Raw genomic sequence first — 20,133 nt, forward strand, 5'->3', positions numbered from 1 at the left:
TCGAGCCCTGAGTCGGGCTCTGGGCTGATGGCTCGGAGCCTGGAGCCTGTTTCCGATTCTGTGTCTCCCTCTCTCTCTGCCCCTCCCCCGTTCATGCTCTGTCTCTCTGTCCCAAAAATAAATAAAAAACGTTGAAAAAAAAATTTAAAAAAAAGGACGCCAGTTGATTGGACTAAGGTCCCATCCTTTTTTTTTTTTTTTTTTTTTTTAAATTTTTTTTTTTCAATGTTTATTATTTTTGGGACAGAGAGAGACAGAGCATGAACGGGGGAGGGGCAGAGAGAGAGGGAGACACAGAATCGGAAACAGGCTCCAGGCTCCGAGCCATCAGCCCAGAGCCCGACGCGGGGCTCGAACTCACAGACCGCGAGATCGTGACCTGGCTGAAGTCGGACGCTTAACCGACTGCGCCACCCAGGCGCCCCAGAGATAGGTATTTCTGAGGTCCTGTAGTTAGGGCTTCAATTTATGAATTGGGGCTGGGGAGATGTAATTCAGCACAGACGGTTAAAGACAAATCAGTGTCCAGCAAGGGCTTTCTCTGTGAGGTTCTGAGCTTTGAGAATCCGGCAGTGAGTTGGATTACTTGGTGACAGATTCTCCAGGACATCTTTAGAGCAGTGGTGTCCAGAGTAAGCTGGAGCCGGGGATTCAGGATAAAGCTGCAAGATGGAATACAGGATGCCCAGTTCAGTGTGAATTTTGGATAAACAACAAATAGTGTTTTAGTTACTTACTCAAAAAAATATGATCCTTTGTTTGTCTGAAATTCAAATTGAACTGGGCATCCTGTATTTTTTATTTGCTAAATTTAGCATCCCTAATCTGGGAAGAAAAAAAAAGCACATCTCCTTATAGGTATTTATTATAAAAAAAAAAAAAAAAAAAAAGAATCCTGGCTTTGCGAATAATATGTTAAATAACACATGCACATCATTTATAAATAATAAAGTTGTTTGGGTGGGTTTGTGTCCAAATGTTATTTGCCGATAGGGGTGCGTAATCAGGTATTTTGGGGACTGGCCATGGGTGGTGGGTATGTGGGAGTTAGAAATTCTCTAGAATGAAAAGTCAAACCACAAAGGTTGGGGGGGGGGCCCTCCGCTGGCCTCCTGCAGTCAGGCAGGTTGGGTGTGTGGAGCCGTGCCCTAGGGGAAGGGGGCAGGACACCGCAGCGGGTCTGGGTCTGTGTCTGTAGGCGCCTGGCCAAGTCTACCCTCCTGCTGATCCCCCTCTTCGGAGTCCACTACATCATCTTCGCCTTCTCCCCAGAAGATGCCATGGAGGTCCAGCTGTTCTTTGAATTGGCCCTTGGCTCGTTCCAGGTAAGTTTCGCGGGACTGTGACTTTCGGGAGTTCTCTCTTTCCTTAAAGAGAAATGGAGACCACAGAGGCGGCAAGCCAGGTCTTCCCAGAAGGGTCCAGCAGGGGGTTTTGGGGTGCCTGCTTTGGCCGACATCCAAGAGAAGCTGGGCAGGACCTCACTGTGCTGTGGGACCCAAGTTCCCTACCAGTCAGATGGGGGTGGGAGGTAAAACTAAGGAGAGAGACTGACTCCAGGGAAGACGAAAGGGAAAAATAACCCCACATACTGCATTGCACACCTCTCCACAGTTTATAGGTAGTCAAAATAGCCTTACTGCTGAGGGCTATGGCTGAGCCATCAAAAAGCAGGGCAGGAAGAGGAACATTGTGGGAATGAGGGAGAGGGCATCTGAAAGAGAATAATATCTTCGTCTTCATACTGGGAAGTCCATAAAAAATGCCCCAAACCGAAAAATCCAGAAGTAACATCATCAGCATATTCTTCAGAACCAGTGAAAAGAATTCCAAGTAGTTGCCTCTGAGGAACAGGAAATGGGGGCAGGGGTGTTAGGAGGCTGCTGTTGTTTTGTGACAGCAATCATTTGACTCTGAAACTTGCATGCATACACAACTTACTGAGAATAATACCCAACCTAAAAATAAAAAAGGAAGAAAGAAAGTGAGGGAAGAAAGCAACCTACCTATTCATTCGAGATGTTGTGAGGCTTAAGAACAAAACAAAACAGTAAACGTGTTTAGACAGAAGGACTCTTAACATGAATCCCAAACGTCACAGTGTTATTTTGTTTACTCATCGCTGTCTCCTTCCAAAAATAATATGATGTAGCTTTCAGGAAAACCATACAGAGGACAAAAAAAGAAAAGAAAAAAAAAAGGTAGTGAAGGATCGGTGAAAAAAATAAAAATAAAAACCAGAATTGAGTTCATACAGAGAAGCAAATTCAGGAGAGTGCTAGGAAGGTGGGAGAACTTAGAGATTTCCAGTAGCCAGAGCAAAAACAGAAACACAGTCTGTTCTAAGATTTATAATATCCGCAATGGAAACAAGCAAATTCCCAGGAAGAGCCTAGAGATTATAGGCTTCAGGGCCTGAGAGAAATTTCTCCCAGCGGATTTTCCTAAAGAAGCCAGCCTGTCCGCAACAAGATTGATTATCCTGCAAAGTCCTCCTCACTGGGGAGGCTTTGGTCTCAGGACGGGGCTCAGAGTCTCCCTTGTTGCCTGAGTTCAGTTCAGGGTGGGTGAGGCCGGGGTCACTCTTCTGTCACTTTCAGGTTCCGGGGAGGACACATCACTGGGCACACGTCATTGAGTAGAGTCAGGTCTTCTCCACACCCTGCCTTCAGACCCTACCCCAGGGCTGTCCCCTCTGCCCAGAGCTCCCTGCCGGTGCCCCAGGCTCCAGAGAACCCAGCCTCTTATGTAATCCACATTCTTCGTTTCTTCATCCAGAGTTTCCGTGTCCACCTGCTCTTGTAATGTGTGGGAAGGCTGGGCTCACAATGGCCCATTCAGCAGGTGGTGGATTCCAGGTCCACATGGGTGGAAGGCCATGACCTGGCTTCCAGAAGTGGGTAGTGACCTCACTGAGAGCACAGATACCCGTGTCTGCCTCCCTGCACAGAAAGGGAACTTCCTGTCCCCTGGAGTTGGGGCTTGTGGCTGGGGCTGGGCCATTTGGTTTCTCTCTAAGGAAATGGCTTGTCAAGAGAAAACCCAAAAGCACTTTCAGAATGTTCTCACAGAAACATTCTATGTTTACAAAGAAAATGGATCGTTAAGGTTTTTTTAAACTTTGCTCACACACAAACATATATCACTTGATTATCTATTACCCATGTATATTTTATATAATGTATATATTTTAAAAATTCTATATTATAGAAAATTTCTTCCATATATTAAAGAGAATAGTAGATAGTGAGCCCCCATGTAGTCATTGCCCAGTCAAGGAGGGTATGTTTCATGTCTGTCCCCAGCTGCTTCCTCCTCCATGTCCCCCTCATTTTAATCAAAGACTGTTTTATTCAAATGTGAATATTCTAGTCCGAATCTCTAAAAGACAGGGGCTGAACGAACACACACAGAACCACAATACATTATCAACGGCATATACTTTTATTTTAGTGTTTATTTTGAGAGAGAGAATCCCAAGCAGGCTCTGTGCTGTCAGCACTGAGCCCCACGCGGGGCTCGATCTCACGAACCGTGAGATCGTGACCTGAGCTGAAATCAAGAGTCGGACACTTAACCGACTGAGTCACCCAGGCACCCTGTCATATACTTCTGGCTTTTTCTGATTGTACACGTAAGAGTTGTTGTAGAAAATTTGGAAAATAAGGAACCATTAAAAAAGAAAAAAAATCATCCATAATCTCATGGCCCCAGAAATAATCTGCTAAAAATGATGGTGGGTTTACTTCTACGTCTTTTTTTTTTTCTTTTCTTTAAAGTCTCTTTTCTATCCAGGAAGACACTTATGTACGCACAGCTTATATAATTGAGGTCATGCTATGTGTGGTTTCCCTTTTTTTTTTTTAATGTGTGGTGTCCTATCTTGTGTGTTCTAATTCTCTATCTTCCTGTTGCCTCCACATCACTAAAATTCTTCAAAGACTTCATTTTTAATGATTGTATAAAAACTGTGGAATTTCTTTTTTTTTTTATTTAAAAAAAAAGTTTTTTTTTTTTTAATGTTTATTTATTTCTGAGACAGAGAGAGACAGAGCATGAACGGGGGAGAGTCAGAGAGAGGGAGACACAGAATCTGAAACAGGCTCCAGGCTCTGAGCTGTCAGCACAGAGCCCGATGCGGGGCTCGAACTCACAGACCGTGAGATCATGACCTGAGCCGAAGTCGGCCGCTCAACCGACTGAGCCACCCAGGCGCCCCAAAAACTGTGGAATTTCTTAAACTCACTGGCTGTAGGAGGCCTGCCCTATATGTACCTGGGGCACAACTCACTTTCCCTCACCCAGGGCTCTGGCCCTCACCTGAACTGTGAAAATGTGTCTCCGGATCTTGGAGGCCCAGGCACCCCCAGGCCCCATGAGGTGGGCGCCATCCACAGCCAGCAACCTGACCACTGGCTCTGGGCCAAGCACAGGGCCAGTCCTGCCTAAACCCCTGTGACCCAGTTCCCTCACCTGTAAAATCGGGGCCCTCCCCCTCCCCCCTAGGGTTTTGGCAAGGGTTCAGTGAAGCCCCTAGAGCCCAGAACCCCACGGTTATGTAGGTCAGACAACTCCACATCTAGTTGTCTCACCTTAAAGCCTGACTTTTCCATCTGCTGACAGAGGCTCCCAGATGAGAATGCCGGAGAACCACCTGGGATTTTTTTTTTTTTTTTTTTTTTTTTTTTTGAGACAGAGAGAGGGGTGGAGGAGGGGCAGAGAAAGGAGACAGATTTTCGGAGACAGATTTTCAAGTAGGCTCCATGTCCAGCACAGAGCCCAATACGGGACTTGATTTCTCCATGTGATCATGACCTGAGATGAAATCAAGAATCAGACACTTGACTGAGACTCCCAGGTGCCCCAGTCTGAGATCATCCGTCCTCAGGCATTCGGATTTGGGGTAACCTAGGCAAAAGCTCCCAGGCGATCCTAACGTGCTACAGAATTTGGAAACTGCAGCCTTGAGTAGGCGTTCCTGCCGCCCACTTCCCCCAAATGGTCTCTGTTCTATGTAGCAGTCCCCGATGCCCGATAGTCTAAAGCAAATCCTTGAGTTTTGTCACTCTTAAAATGCCAACAGTCCTGAGCCATTGTATGTATTAAGTCCACCATAGCTGGGCTGGTTCATCATCCTCTGGGGTCCTTTCCAATGTGGTAAGTAGGTAAAGGCAGGTCTGGATGGGACCGGGAAGGGGAGGGGAGCCCCCCTGAGGTCAGCGCTATGGCACGCAGACCTCTGAGGGGAAGGGTGCCCACCAGCCAGGGAAGCTGCAGGGCAGAAGGAAGGGCAGGCTGACCTGAGGGGTCCCTGAGGAGGTGAGCAGAGACCCTGCCCTTGGCTTATGGTCCCCAACAGGCCTCTTGGCCTCAAACCCTGCATCTCAAGACTAGAGTCCCTGGCCGAGCTCCGTGCCAGGACCACTGGGAAAACAGAAGCTGCAGATACTAGTGAGGAAGGGTCCTGACAGGCACAGACCTCCATCACACCAGGGAACATAAGAGTGCACACAGCCCCGAGGCCCCTAACCAAGGAGATGTATACGGGGAGGTCGCACACACCCCACTTTTGGCAGGCCAGCACCAGCACGCGGGCTTTGCTGATTTCACATTCACACCTTCGTGTTTCAGTGTGAAGAGCTGGCCGTGGTGGACCACCTCCGGATTTCCAGCTGATCTTGAACATGAGCCCGCACCAGGCCCAGGGTCTCGCAGGGGCCGGCCCCTCCCCCTACCTGAGGGACAGTGCGCTTTGGGCGCCACCAGTCTCTGCTTCTCCCAGATGGCCCGCCTTACTAACTCAGGGGACTGGCCTGGTCCCCACGGGCCCAAGTTAGCAGCTTCTACTCTGTGGTTGCTGGAACCACAGGCGTCCAATGCCCGACGCTGGACACTGGGCTCACAGACAAAAGGGGCCCTGCCCTTGACCCAAGGAGCTGAGTCTATGCTGGATGATGCCAGCAGAGCCAGGGGTACAGTAGGGGGCTCAGAGGAGGTAGCCTCAATTCCCCCTGAGGTGAGAGGTGTGAGAAGGCTCTGGGACACTTCCTGGGGAGAAGTGAGCCTGGGGCTGGCAATTCAAGGATGTGGGGGGGGGAAGCTGAAGGGAGGCTGGGTACAGGAGTACCTGCACTGACCCCTGCTGCCTTGCCACCCCCCCGCCTCCCTCCGCAGGGCCTGGTGGTGGCCATCCTGTACTGCTTCCTCAATGGGGAGGTGAGTTCTCAGCTGGCCTGGAGAGAGGAGCTTCCTAGCCACTGGGTCCCTGTTCAGGAGCTCCCCGGAAAAGGTGGTGGGGAGAGGTGGGGTGCGGGCTGGGTCTCCTGAGCTCACTTCGTGGGAACATCGAAGCACCCAGAAGCCTAGTTCACACAATTACTGCGCATGACCCTCAGTTCAGCACAAGGGGGATTCTGTATGTCTGGGCTGGAGCCTGAAAATGTTTAACAAGCTCTCTCCAGGAGGTTCTTACCCTAGAGCAAGTCCAGGAAAGAGGGAAGTATGGGCACCCCAACAAGAACCCGGGCTCCCGACTGCTCTGCTGCTTTGCCTGGTGGGTGACCCTGCTCACTGCCCACTGCCCTTCAATGGGCCTCAGTGTTCCCATCTGTAAAATGGCGCAGAGGCAGTAACAGCAAATCCATCCTCAAGGACCCTCCAAATGAGTGTTGACTCCTGGGAGGGCCAGACACTTACTATGAAGTCTCTGCTCCTGTGCAGAGCAGTTGGGGGAGGACACACACAGAAGCAGCCCAACCACTAGTTGAATACAGTCCTTCACACAAGTAAGGCCTTTCTAGAACTGTCGACCATCAAACTGGTTCGCCACACTTGAATGGGAATAACCTGTTTTCCAAAACTCAAGCATGAAGCCTGGCTTCAAAGGTTTGGGCTGCTACAGCTGGGCACCGTGGAGGACATTTCCAAAGAGCAACTCCCGGGCCCCCAGATTAAGTTGTGAGCTAGGGAGGCTTCATGGGAAGGAGTCCAGTTTGTCCCAGGTGATGACCTGATTAATTCTGGAGTTCTGGAATTTGTGAAACAGCCCTAAGCCCCTTCCTTGGGACCCAGGCGGCAAGATTGAAGGTGAAAGTGTCCAGGAGAGAGGGGCCCTCAATCCCTACTGGATGTTGGGGCCGGAAATGGCCAATCTGAGGGGCCTGCAGGAGAGGGGAAGATACGAGTCGTGGGACTATGCTGAGGTCCCGGGGTGGGGGTGGGGGGGGGCGGTGAATGGGACTGTGGGTACAAGGTCGGTTCTTCTCTCCTCCACTGATGGTGGTCTCTGGGGGCAGGTGCAGCTGGAGGTTCAGAAGAAGTGGCGGCAGTGGCACGTCCGTGAGTTTCTACTGCGCCCCGTGGCCCTCAACTCCACCTTCAGCAATGGCACCAGCGGCCTCACCCACAGCACCAAGGCCAGCACCTCAGAGCAGAGCGGGGGCACCTGCAGGGCCAGTGTCATCTGAGAGGCTGCAGCAGGGCCACGCATGGGACAGAGACCAAGATGGGTCACGAGAAGCCTAGACATTGCTGCAGGACAGTCCGTATCGGTCTTCTCAGCAGACATCATAGGCTTTTCTCCTGTGACCAGGAACTCCCCTCCTCTGGGCCTTGGGTTGGGGAGGGGGCTGTGGTGAGAATTCCTCAGAACTGATCAAAGCACAGGCACCATGGGGCAGGACGAGGGCCTGGGATTTGGGTCTGTTGTGTTATGCGAAGGGCAGTTCAAGGGTTCCAGAAGGCAGGGAAATAAATGGTAGCTGGGATGGGTCTGGCATGTAATTGCCCGCTCTCCTTTAGCCCTCGAGACACAAGGTGAAGGATGCTGAGGCTGGCCTTCCCTACCCCTTCCTGCAGGAATAAGCTCGAAGCCCAGGAAACATGGCAGTCGAGACCCTTGGCCCTAGATGGACCCTCCTTATCCCTCACTACAACTCACCTGTCCAGTAGCTCTTACCCTAGAGCCTCAAGACAACTGGATTAACCTGACCATGTCAGTGAAGCCAAGAGAGACGCCAAGACCCCCAGCTTCCTTTTAGTAACCCAACAGGGTACAAGGCACCCTCCCGTGCCTCCTCTTTCACAGTCACCTGCAGCCCAAGAGGCAGAATAGCCAGGAAGGGGGCAGGATTCCATTGGGCAGAAAAAGAAACAGGTTCACGAAGGTCCTGTGACTTGCCCAAGATACTCAGCAAGCAGGGGCACAAGTTCAGTCCAGGGCTTTTGGGTTCAAATCCCTGTGCTCCAAGGCTGTGTCTGTCTTCACTCCTAGGCAGGGGGGCAAGGGCCTGTCTCCCTGTCCCATGGGGATCTGTCTCCCCTTTTTGTCTTTGGATTTTAGTTTCCTGGACTATTGGCACTCCCTCTCCCACCAGCCGTGTGAGGATTAAATGGGACTATTTGAACCCTTTTACAAAACACAGCCTATTAGTGTTCAGGGGAAAGCATTCTGGACAGAAGCCCCAACATAAAGGAAAAGGCATCTTGCTGGTGGGGGACCTTGGACAAGTGCTGTCCCCTCCTGGGCCCTGGCTTCCCACCCCTGCATCTCCCCACTGCAGAGACAAGGAAGTCACCCCTTTGTACCTTGTGAAGGGTCTCTGGAATGAAAGCCCAGGTGCTTATTTTCCAGGGCCAAGAACGCAGCCTGTATGGTTGATGAGCTCTGCTCTCTGAAAAACTGGTTGGCCCATGACATCTTTCTTGATCTCCATGGACTCCACATGCATTTGGAAATAGAAGTTTTTAAAAAGCTACAGGGGGTGCCTGGGTGGCTCAGTTGGTTAAGCGTCTTGATCTGGGCTTGGGTCATGATCTTACGGTTCAGGAGTTGGGGCCCCGCATCGGGCTCTGGGCTGAGAGCCAACGCAGAGCCTGCTCAGCATTCTGTCTCTCCTTCTCTCCACCCCTTCCCCACTTGTGCTTTTAAACTTCAAGTTTAAAAAATTAAAAAAAAAAAAAAGCCACAAGGGATAGATAGAAGCACCCAGAAAGGGCACCTGCAGTAATAAGGGTGGGGCAAGAGACCAAAAACCCATACAGTGACCAGCAGCCAGGATGGACCAGGTGGAGGGGGAAGGGGCTAGTGTGGAATGAAATGGTTGAAGCTACTGGGCAGAAAAGAAACTGGGAAGGGGGCAATTGGCTGCACAAAAACGCAGATTTGCCAGCAAGGATGGAACTCTCCACTGGTTCCTGGTCCCCTTCACCTGCACTCATCCCCAGGGCGGGTGGTAATCATTACAAGTGTAGGCAAGTCCCCTTTACCCCCTGGATTCCAGCAGGTCCAGATATGTGCTCTGGGAGCCAAAAATGGTACCTTGAGGCCGTCTGACCCTTGCCGAAGACAGACACGCACACATGCTCGCCTCAGGGAGGACTGTGTATTGGAAGGTTGGTGGGCCATCCTGGGAAGCTGGTTCGAAGAATTAAGGCAGGCAGGATTCCCACAGACAGCAGAGATGGCCGGCTGCTGGCGGCTGAGGTTATTCATTGGATTATGCCCCACCCCCACCCCCACCGCAAAGGTAGGGTTCAAATCAAGTCAAAGGGTTTAAAAACCTATTATGTGCAAGACATTGAGGGAATCCTCAATAACATGACCAAAGCTATAGCAAGGAAAGGTGCACAGAGGTCCTTTGGGCTGGTGGAAGAAAGTCCTAGGCACTGACTGGATATGCTTAGCTGGAAGAATGATCTGCTCTGGGCAACCCCAGGGGATCCCAGGGACCCACCTGCCCCTATCCTGGCACACAGTCAATAAAACAAGGGTGAACTTCACTTAGCTGTGTAGCCAGCCCAGGCACCAGTCACCCAAGCTGCTTCCTAATCTAGTCCCATCCTGGGAAGAAGGATTCAAGAAAAGAGTTTTAAAATGTGTTAACTTCTAAAATCAACATCCTAATAACTTCGCTAAGGCTGTGCAGCTGGTGGCACTAGGGACGCTCCTGGCCTCTGCAGGCCAGCTGCAAAGGCCACTGGGCTGGTTCTGGCCAACCACCAAAATGTTATGGACTAAGCAGCAGCAGTTTCAAGGTCACGGTCCCACCCCTACCCCCATCAGAGGTCACGTGTTGAAAAAGTCCCGTCTTGACCACACTTTCTTGTAGAACCTGACGTCCTCGGATTTAGGAGGGAGGCCTAAAACTTCCTTGGTTGGCTCCAGGGATGGGTGATGCTGTTGACGTGAAGGCCGCTGATGGCATTCAGAAAGAAGAGGAAGGAGGCCGTGAACTCGCACCAGAACATCAGGGTGAAACCAATGAGTGTGACCTGGTTCCAGAGGAGGATCACGAAACTCAGGAGCCCCCCGGACGAGAGGATGAAAGAGACGAGGAGGAGGACACAGCCCACAGCCCACTTGCGCCGTGAGTGGAGGTCTTCACACACCTGGGACACCATGAGGAGCTCCAGGCCCAAAATGGCGACCACCACAGCCAAGGCGCCCACGCTGCGGGCCAGGACCATGCCCACGGCCAGCCCAGGCACGTGGGCCTGACTCAGGTCTCTGAGGCAGCGTGGCCCCGTCTGGTTGGAGGAAGTGCAGAAGTGCCAGAGCCCAAAGAGGCGGTCCTCAGCCAGCAGCCAGTGGCCATCGCAGATGGAGACGGAGGAGAGGACCAGGGCCAGGGCGGCGCACACAATGATGAGGACCCGGATGAAGGATTCCAAGAAGGGCCGCTGGGGCCTCCGCCGGGCCAGCAGCCTCTGGGCCTAGAAGACACCACAGATGGCATGTCAGGGGAAACCCTTGCCCACGCTCCCGGCTTCCCATAGCCTTATTTTCTGTTGCCGTCCCCTGCGAAGCTTGGGAAGCCCACCTTTGCAAGTAGCTTCCCTCCCTCCCAGCCCCTCCTTAACTTGCAGCACAGACCCGCCTTCTTGGGGAGCCCTTCCCCCACTCCACCTGCTCCCTGTCCTCTGTTCAAGACCCAGAAGCACGGACTGTCCAGCTATTCACCACAGGCACGAAGGGTTCCCTGACCTTTCTTTCTCTAACGATCTTTATGAAGAAGAAATCCAAATTCTACTGACCAGCAAGGTGGCAGATCCTAGTCTGTTCAGAATTCAGAAAACTTGTCAGACCAGGCCAGTGTGACCTTGAACTTGCAGCGCCCTGTGGGTTTCTTTGTATGCAAAGCAAGAACCCTGCCTAAAGCACTGTGAAGGTTGTTAAAAGCACTGGAATCTTATTCTTTTTTTTTTTTTTTTTTTTTTTTTTAACTTAGCCTTCTAATACAAGGCTCCATTTTCCCTCTCCCAGGATTTCCCAGTAGACTTCAGTTTCACCCTACTCTCCACCCAGCTGGTTCTGCACATTCCAGGCTAGGTGTTATTACCTTGTTTTCCTCAGTACCGAAAGCGATGTTTGCACCTTACCCTTTAGTCTTGCTCAGCCTGAACCTGAACCCCACCCAGCGCTGGCCAACTGAACTGTCTAGCAGCTTCTGGGCGTGGGGGAGCCACGGAGGCTCTCCCTCAGCCTCTAGTTGCAGCCCTGGAAGAGTGCACCCACCCCTCTCTTCTGGCAAGCTGGGCCAGGCGTCCGGTGAGGTGTCCCTTATCTCACAGCCCTGGGACACCACCCAGGCATGGGTCCCCTCCCCAACCCAGAAAGCAAAAAATAAAAAGAGAAACACTTTGAAGAATCAAACTCCTTACGACACACCATAAGCCCTGCACCTTCTGCCCTGCCTCCCCCTCCTGCTTCACCTCCCAGCACACGCTTCCTGGCCCCCTCACTCAGACACGGCTGCACTCGTTCTAGGCCCAAGGACAAGCCCAGAACTTTCTTCCTCAGACCTACTGGTCCCTCTGCCTACAAGAGTCTTCCCCCGACTGTCTCCTTTTCTCCATTCTTCATGTCTCAGTGGAAATGTCACTTCCTCGCAGAGATCTGTCCTGCCTCCCCAGCCAAACCAGGTTCCCTCCTGTCAGGAACCCTATTTTCTTCTCTGTTCTGACCACCAGTCATCCATTTCCTTTTGATTTGTGCTTATATGTTGTCTAGCTCACACAGACACCGCTCACCAAGAGGGCAGGGCCTCCCATGCAGGCACTGCTGCGTCCCCAGTACCTGGCACAGTGCTTGTCCTGGGCATTCAGTAGGTCTGCAACCACTGTCACTTCCATCTGAAACTCCTGTCCCAGCCCCCCGCTTTTTTGAAAGTTTATTTACCTATTTCTTGAGAGAGAGAGAGAGAGAGAACACGAGAGGGGGTTGGGGCAGAGGGAGAGGGAGAGAGGATCCCAGGCAGGCTCCACATGCTGGTGCAGAGCAGGAAACTCGAGATCATGACCTCAGCTGAAATCAAGAGTTGGATACTTGACCGACTGAGCCACCCGGGCCCCCCTGGAGCTCCCTTTAAACGAATCTCCTGCCCCGTCATAAATTACCCCCTTGACAGTGCCTATGGAAGCAGGTTACACCCCGCTTTGGGAGGTAAGCAGACAGCTCATGGGGCTCTGTCACTGCTGGGAAACTGAACAGGGACTATGGGGTGCACCCTATACATGTGCAAATGGAGGCAAGTCTGGGTCATGCTTTTCAGGGAGGGACAGGAAGCAAAGTCACGCTCTGGGAGACTCCTGCTTCGGTCAGAGCCCCAGCAGGAACATCAGACTGGTTGCTGACCTGCTCACCTAAGTGGGAGCCACCGTGAATTTTCTGCCCCAGGGATACATGAATAAGGACCTGGTTTGCTTTCAGCACTTCTGCCTAAGCAGGGGCTTGTTTTACTCAAACCTGTGAGGTTGGCAGAGTAGGAAGCTCCCATGGGGGCGGGGGGGGGGGAGCGGAGTGGGGAGGTGGCATAAAGAGGGAAACTATGTCACCCAGAGGCCAGATGACTTACCCAAGATCTCTACCTAAATCACAATAAAGCCTGTTACGGCTGCCTGGACAAACGTATAATGTCCAGGATGCATTCAGCCAATAAATACCGACTGGGGCCTTCCAGGTACAGGGTCTTTGGTTAGGGGCTCAGTATTACTGGTGAGAGGAAGGAGTAGAGAGTGTAGAGGGATGCCCCAGGGGTCAGGGCCCCAACTCCCCTTGCCTCCTATGCAGGGTTCTAGGTGCCGCAGGAGGGGAATAGGGGAAGCTGAGTTGGCCCGCTCGGGCCCTGTCCTCACTCAGCCACAACAGGTCATTCTTTTTTTTTTTTTTTTTTCCTTTTCTTAATTTTTGAGAGAGAGAGAGCAAATGAGCACGAGCAGGGGTTGGGGGGGGGGGTGGAGCACAGAGAGGGAGACACAGAATCCAAAGCAGGCTCCAGGCTCTGAACTGTCAGCACAGAGCCCAATGCGGGGCTCGAACTCATGAACCATGAGCTTGTGACCAGAGCTGAAGTTGGACGCCTAACCCACTGAGCCACCCAGGCGCCCCCACGACAGGTCCTTCTTACCACCTGGACACATTGGGAGTCCAGGAGTCTGTGTTGTATTTCATCATAAAAAAACAGCTTGACTACTAGGAAACAAACCAAGGAAAATTTGAAACCTCTGTGTCTACAAACCATTAAAGGTGTTTGTCCTTGGGCAGCTTCTTAACCTCTTTGGCCCTTGGGTTTTTCATCTACAAAATGGGGTAGGTGACCGCTGCAGGAAAGCAAGAGCCATGAGGGTACCTGGCCGGGTTACAATGCCCCTAGAAGTTGGCTGGTAAGGTCCTAGGATGGGAGAGCTTTGGAAGCAAGGCCTCAATCAAGTCACAGAACACAGGACCCAGAAACCTTTTGACCCTAGACATCACGCTGTCTAGACAACAGGTATGTCCCATCCCTCCCTCAGCCCCACCTTCCTTGGGCACAGACTGGACTTTAGTCTCCCGGCCCATCACACTGGGATCAAAGAGAAGACAGCTCACGTCAGTTCATTTCTTCCCCCTTCCACCTCAAAGCAGGGCCTCCTTTAAATTCTCTGATCGCCAGGGCGCCTGGGTGGCTCAGTGGGTTAAGTGACCAACTCTTGATTTCGGCTCAGGTCGTGATCTCACAGTTTGTGGGGTCGAGCCCCAAGGAGGGCTCTGTGATTGACAGACAGTGCAGAGCCTGCTTGGGATTCGCTCTCACTCTCTCTCTCTCTCTCTCTCTCTCTCTCTCTCTCTGTCCTTCCCCTGCTCACGCTGTCTCTCAAATAAACTTTAAAAAACAAACAAAAAACAAAGAAACTCTGATCACCAAGAAAACTCCCAAGAATTAAAAGACAGCATATAAAGGTGTTGGGGAACTATTGATAACATGAGTAACAATAATAATATATATTGGAGTCTTCATTCCTCACCACCCTGCACCACACTGGTCACTGTTGGCAGCTCCACTGGCTTTCAGTGACCTAGGGCCTGAAACCCTCTCCTGGAGAGGCAGCTGGTAGCAGTGTGGTCAGTGGAGGGCCAGTGGACAAGAGGGAACCAAGGCAGTCGGGTCTTGCCCCCGCCCTGCCCGCCTGCAGCTGTGGGACCTTGAGCAAGGAACTTTAATCTCCTTTCCTCGGAGGAAAAAAATGTGAGTGTTTCTCTTTTCCCTCTCTAACCCTCAATGATTTCTATGATCTGTAGGACAGGGTCACTTGACGCTCCTGGGCCACTGAGTCCAAGGCTAAGGGTTTCCCTTCCGCAATCCCCCAGGACCCCACCTGCCCCCCCTCACTACTCATCCTTCACGTCCCCAGCCCCCACCTCCATACTTGCCTCTAGTCTCACTGCCCACTCTGTGCAGGCCCAGGCCAGGCCCCTGTCATTATTCACCAGAAATTTCTTCACCAGTTTCCTAAAGAGTTGGCCAGCCACCGTCCTTAGGGCCACAGCCCGCGCCTGCACTGGCCTGCATGACCCCTGCCGGCCTGCTTTTTAGCTCTCTGTCCCCGGGCATGTTATTTATCCCCTCTTTCTCTGGGTTTCCTCCCCTATAAATGAAGGTAACATCATCTACCTCCGCTGGTTGTCTGGTGGGACTGGAATGAGCTATCACTTCAAGTGCTTACAACAGTCCCTGGGGCTGATTTAAGGGGCTACTAGGCAGCAATGACTAGAGTCACGCTGGGACAGCGCCCCACCCTTGGGGCAGAGGCTCCGGGCTTCGCCCACGAGCTCCCACAGCCTATCCAGCTCCCAAGGCCTATCCCACGGCCTCCCCCTCTTCCTCCGCTTACTAGGTCCCCTCCACCTGCTGCCAGACTTCAGGCCCCTCTGGGCCCAGCACACAACGCCCCTGCCAGTTAATCCAGCTTGCAGCTTCTGCACCTCTTAATTTAGCACTCACTTCCAGATATGTCTTCTAAATCCTTGTTTACAAGGATTTACAAGGATCTGCAGCTGCACCTCTCGGGCTTCTCGAGGGGAGAGACCACACCCGGTCCCACCCTCCTCACTGCCAGTCCCCTTCTTCCCAGGGCCTGTCCCAGATGCTCCCTCATCAAGACTCAAGATTATGAAGGAAAACAAAGACAAGGGACTCAATGCAACTCGCCGTCCTTCTCCAAACGCCTGTGTCCGGAGGCTTGGGGGGGTGGCTACGATTTCTCCTGTTAGTCAAAAGTGGAAAGGGCAGGTACGATATGCAGCCAAGAAGTCCTGTTTTGAATCTCGACTATGTCGTTTGGCTGGCTACCATGAGCAAGTTACTTCACCTCTGGGCCTCAGTTATTTTGTCTATAAATTGGGCAGAACAGCGTCTACCAGAGTCACAGCTGGGGGCGGGGGGCGGTCTGGGCATTTGCAGGCAAAGTCAACTGAGCCTCTCTAATCGTTAGAAGGTTCCAGCCAGAAGACTCTGGGGGAGGCGAGCTGGTGAAATGCCTCCGCGGAGAAGCAGCTTGCTCGCCTGGTAGCTGGCGGTCGCGCCACTGACTTGCCTTTGGACAGCAACGCACCAGAGGGCAGGGGGCAGGAACGCGTAGGTTCTGGGCCAACAAAAACATCTTGCACCAGTGTGAGAAGTCAGACCTTTGGGGATGCGAGTCCCTCTCCCTCCCCTCGCCACAACCTTCTCTCTCTCTTTTATTTTAATTTTTAAAACTGGTTTTTATTTAGTTTTGCGATAGAGACAGAGTGCGAGCAGGGGAGGGGCAGAGAGAGAGAGAGGGAGACAGAATCCCAAGCAGACTCTAGGCTCGGAGCTGTCAGCACAGAGCCCGGTGAGGGGCTCAAACTCCCTAACCCCGAGATCTGGACCTAAGCCGAAGTCCCCCACTTAACTGACTAAGCCACCCAGGCGCCCCTACAACCTTCTCTCTTAAGTGCCTGCGCGCCCCAGTGAGTCTGTCCCCGCCCCAGCACCCCAGATGCGTTTGGAAAAGCGCAGAGATGGTCTTTCTAGCCCCCGCCCGAGAAAGTTCTGGCTTCCCCGGAGTCGCATCTTCATGTTATGTAAGACAAGCCTCACTCTGCAAGTGGACTGCGTCCATCCTCCACCCCAGACGCGCCTCTCCTTTTTAAAAAGGACCCCTCTGGAAAGCCTAATCATAGCTACTGGTGACCCCAAAGAGAGGCAGAAAAATCCACCGCAAGAAGCTTGGGGGCCTCGGGTGCTAGCAGGGCCCCGAGCGGAGGCCAGAGGAGACCGCGCTGCAGGAACAGCGTCGGGGGAGGTGGGGGGGGGGCAGCGCCCCCAGGTTGCTTCCCGCCCACCTGCCTGCGAACCCCACAAGCTTGCAACAGAAGACAGGCAAGGCGGGGATCCGGGGTTCCGCGCAAAGTCCCTTCCCACCTCCCGGTGGGGCAGACCCCCGGACCGCTCCGGGAGGGTCGGGGGGCAGCCGGCCCAGCGCCCCGCCGGGTTCCCGGGGTTACCTGCACCGCGATGGCAGTCATGCTGCGCCCGAGCTCCGCCGCGCGCTCCTCCTCGCGCCCTCCGGCCGCTCCGCAGCGCCGCCAGCTCGGGGCCCGGCACCCCTCCCGGGGGGCGGAGCGGGGCGGCTGGGGGGCGGGGGAGAGGGAGGGGGCAATCAAAGCGGAGCCCGGGAGCCGGGGGCGGGCGCGTCTGACCCCGCCGCCCTCCGCGACTCGGCTTACGCTGAGTCAGCGCGGGCGGCCCGGAGGAGCCCCCGGGCAGGGGCGAGGAGGAGGGCTCGGGACCCTGTGGGCGCGAACCCTGCCCGAGCCGGCAGGGGTCCCCCGAGAATGAGGGAGGAGCATCCGGCTCTCGGGGCAGGGCCGACCCGGCTGACTTCGGGGCGGGAGTTACTTCCCCGCTCCTGAACCTGGGGCGTCGACATCTGGGTCTCTGATTCCTCGAGGGAGGGCCAGGCGGGCGCCGGAGGAGTCCGCCCCAGCCCCAGCTTGTCCGGAGGAGGCGCTAAGGTCCAGAGAGACTAGGCACGCGCCCGGGCTCTGCTGCTTTCAACCACCCGCTGTGTGGCCTTGGGCTGCTTGTTAAACGTCTCTGAGCCAGGGATAATAAGTAAAACATTTGTGAAAGATCGGGGTCTTGCGAGGCCCTTAGTATGTGTAAACGCAGTGGGACCTTCTGGAGCCATCCTTGCATCACTGTTCTCCTCCCCGGAGGGGGATATACAAACCTGCTCCCCTCCTGGCCTCAGGGACCATTGAAAAGGCAAATACAACAAGGCATTGTGCTTCCTCGACTTTTTTTTTTTTTTTAATTTTAATGTTTATTTATTTTTGAGAGAGAGACTTTAATTTTAATGTTTATTTATTTTTGAGAGAGAGACAGAGTGTGAGCGGGTAAGGGGCAGAGAGAGGGAGACACAGAATCCGAAGCAGGCTCCAGGTTCTGAGCTGTCAGCACAGAGCCTGATGCAGGGCTCAAACTCACGAACCGTGAGATCATGATCTGAGCTGAAGTCCGTCGCTTAACCAACTGAGCCACCCAGGTGCCCCTTGCTTCCTCAACTTTTGACAGGGCCTGAGTTCAGAGGAGGCAGCCCATAAAGTCCCCACACCGGAATGGAGTGGCAACAAATTCCAGACTAAGGGGGTTGTGAGGAGGGCGACTTCTGCTTAAGGCAAAGCGAGATCCTCTTTCTCCTTAACTGAATCAGGGATAAACGAAATGATCGGGCTCAATTAGGCAGGCAGGCAGCTTCCTGGTGACTTTACCCAAGGCTATTTGAAATAACTACGCTTCTCCTGGACCTGAAAATTTCTAGATGCTAAGAAAACCCAGAAAGCCATGTGAGAAAGGGGGAAAGTTACAGTGGTCTGAATCTCCCACTTAGATGTTCCTTTTGAGTCCCTCACTGCCAGGTTCTCCTCCCTCCACAGCCCTGGGCTCTAGAGGAGGGATTCACCCAGGAAAGGAGGGCCTGGCCCTGTTGGGGTCCCTTTACAGAGCCCTAGGATGCTCTGTGGGAGGGAACTTCTGGGTTTCTGGGGCCTGAAGAATTTCACATGATCAGGAAGGGAGTGCCTGGAATAAAAATCAGGAAGAACTGTTAGGTTGGGTGATCCAGCCCCATTGTGCGCCTCCAAATGCCTTCTACGATTCCATGTGTGGTCAGGCATGTTTGGGGATATATTGTCTGTTATGCTTTCTTGGTAAGAATAGAAAGTCTTGAATCAGTGGAATTTAGAACAACATGTCCTGTCAGCAAGACAGCTGGAGAAGCAGAAATGGCTTAGGAATAATAAGGAGGAAGTAACTGTCATTTTACGGTCTTAAGAAGGCCTGGACACAGCCAGGAGTCTGGATGGAGTCTGTGCTGGTCCTTTGCATTCTAAAATCCTTGGTACCTTGGTGCCCAGGGCTTGGGACTCAGTGGGTACACAGCACTCCCTTGGTGTACCACTCTACCCCTGGGGAGATGGAGAGAGAGGCAAATAACTCACCAGATGACTGTCCGTCCAGAGGGGCAAGGGTTTCCCCATGCCGTGGGGGCCATGGCAGGGGCAGAGGCAAGGGGTGGGGTGATAGGGTGGGACTCCCAGGAATTAAAACCAGAAACAGCATGGGGGTGAGTGGGTGGCCTCTGGGACAGCACCACCTGCCTTATTCCTTGACTGTCTCTGCCTTTCCTCTAGGTGGTGTGACAGATTCAATACCTGTTCCTCCCTCTTCCCGACTTCTAGGCCTGGCCTGTGCTGGGGAAAGAGAGATGGCGTAAAGAAAGGAAAGAATCGGCTCCCATTCCACCCCTCTGACCACACTTGTTTGGTGGGAAAAAAAACCCAGGCATTGCTCTCAGAGACTTCCAAGGCGGAGACACAGGTACTGATTAATGAATCAGCAAGTAACAGATCTATTAGTCAGTCAACAAGCACTCCCCCACCTCTGGGCCTTTGGACTTGTTGCTTTCTGTCTGAAACGTACTTCCTCAAGATACTCACATCTGACTCACCACCTCACTCTTTTGAAGTCTGGGCTTAGAGGTCACCTCGTCAGGAAAGCCTACCGTGACCACCATATCAAAAACAGCCCCCTCTATTCCCCTCTTCCTTCTCTTATCACTAATCACACATGCGCTTGAGTGCACACACGTATCCTCTCCCTCTGTAGTGTAAGCTCCGAGGGGCCAAAGACTTTTCCATCTTCATTGGTATATCCCTGGTGCCTAGGACAGAGCCAGGCACATAGTAGGTGCTCAATAAATATTCACTGAATACATAAATGAATTGAATACCTACTATGTACCCACCACTGTCCTAGCCAATGAGGGACAAGGAAGAAAAAGACAAAGTTTCTGTCAGTGGTAAAATGCTTGGGTTGTAGGGTTAAAATCTGCTTCCCTCTCATTTCTGCTTCCTCCCTGGCCTCCTCAATTCTGTCTCGATACTCCCTCGTGCCTTGGGTCCAATCCATCCTCCTGCCCATAGGCTTCATCATCTCTGAGCTGGATACCTGTGGAATGGCCTCCTGCCTGGCCTCCCTGCCTCTGCTCTCACCTCCTCTGTCCCTTCATGAGGCTTCCCAGCCCCTTTCCCAAAGCCCACGACGCTCGAGGCTGGAGTTATCTGACCCATGCCCACCCCTCGGTGCTCAGGTCCAGCTTGGCTGGCCTGCTTGCCGCGTGGGCCCAGGGCAGGAAGCTCCATCTGGTCTCAGGGCTTCTGTGCTCACTGTTCTCTCCATGTGGCAGGTCCTCCCCCCCTGCGGAGCTGGGGTTGCTGGGCAGGGGCCTCCCTTGACTCCCCAGCCTGAGCAGCAGCCCCCACAGGCTTGCCTAGATTACCTTTTC

At 53.0% G+C, this 20,133-nt stretch overlaps 2 protein-coding genes across 2 annotated transcripts in view; one reads left to right on the top strand and one right to left on the bottom strand.

Moving 5' to 3' along the window:
- Nucleotides 1-7,568, top strand: part of SCTR (secretin receptor) — a 78,914-nt gene extending 71,346 nt beyond the window's left edge. The window contains exons 11-13 of the mRNA XM_030323701.1: nt 1,199-1,325; nt 6,175-6,216; nt 7,296-7,568. Coding sequence (XP_030179561.1) covers nt 1,199-1,325; nt 6,175-6,216; nt 7,296-7,466 — 340 coding nt within the window. The 3' untranslated portion in view covers nt 7,467-7,568. The remainder of the gene's footprint in view (nt 1-1,198; nt 1,326-6,174; nt 6,217-7,295) is intronic.
- Nucleotides 7,569-9,364: 1,796 nt separating this feature from the next.
- On the bottom strand, nt 9,365-16,840 carry TMEM37 (transmembrane protein 37). The gene is made up of 2 exons (XM_030326232.1): nt 16,790-16,840; nt 9,365-10,713 (listed from the first exon to the last, which is right to left on the bottom strand). Exons 1-2 carry the CDS (start codon nt 16,808-16,810, stop codon nt 10,141-10,143), a joined length of 594 nt encoding a protein of 197 aa, XP_030182092.1. The 5' UTR covers nt 16,811-16,840; the 3' UTR covers nt 9,365-10,140.
- Nucleotides 16,841-20,133: the final 3,293 nt, after the last annotated feature.

This window comes from Lynx canadensis, chromosome C1 (assembly GCF_007474595.2).
Source record: "Lynx canadensis isolate LIC74 chromosome C1, mLynCan4.pri.v2, whole genome shotgun sequence".
NCBI classification, from domain to species: domain Eukaryota; kingdom Metazoa; phylum Chordata; class Mammalia; order Carnivora; family Felidae; genus Lynx; species Lynx canadensis.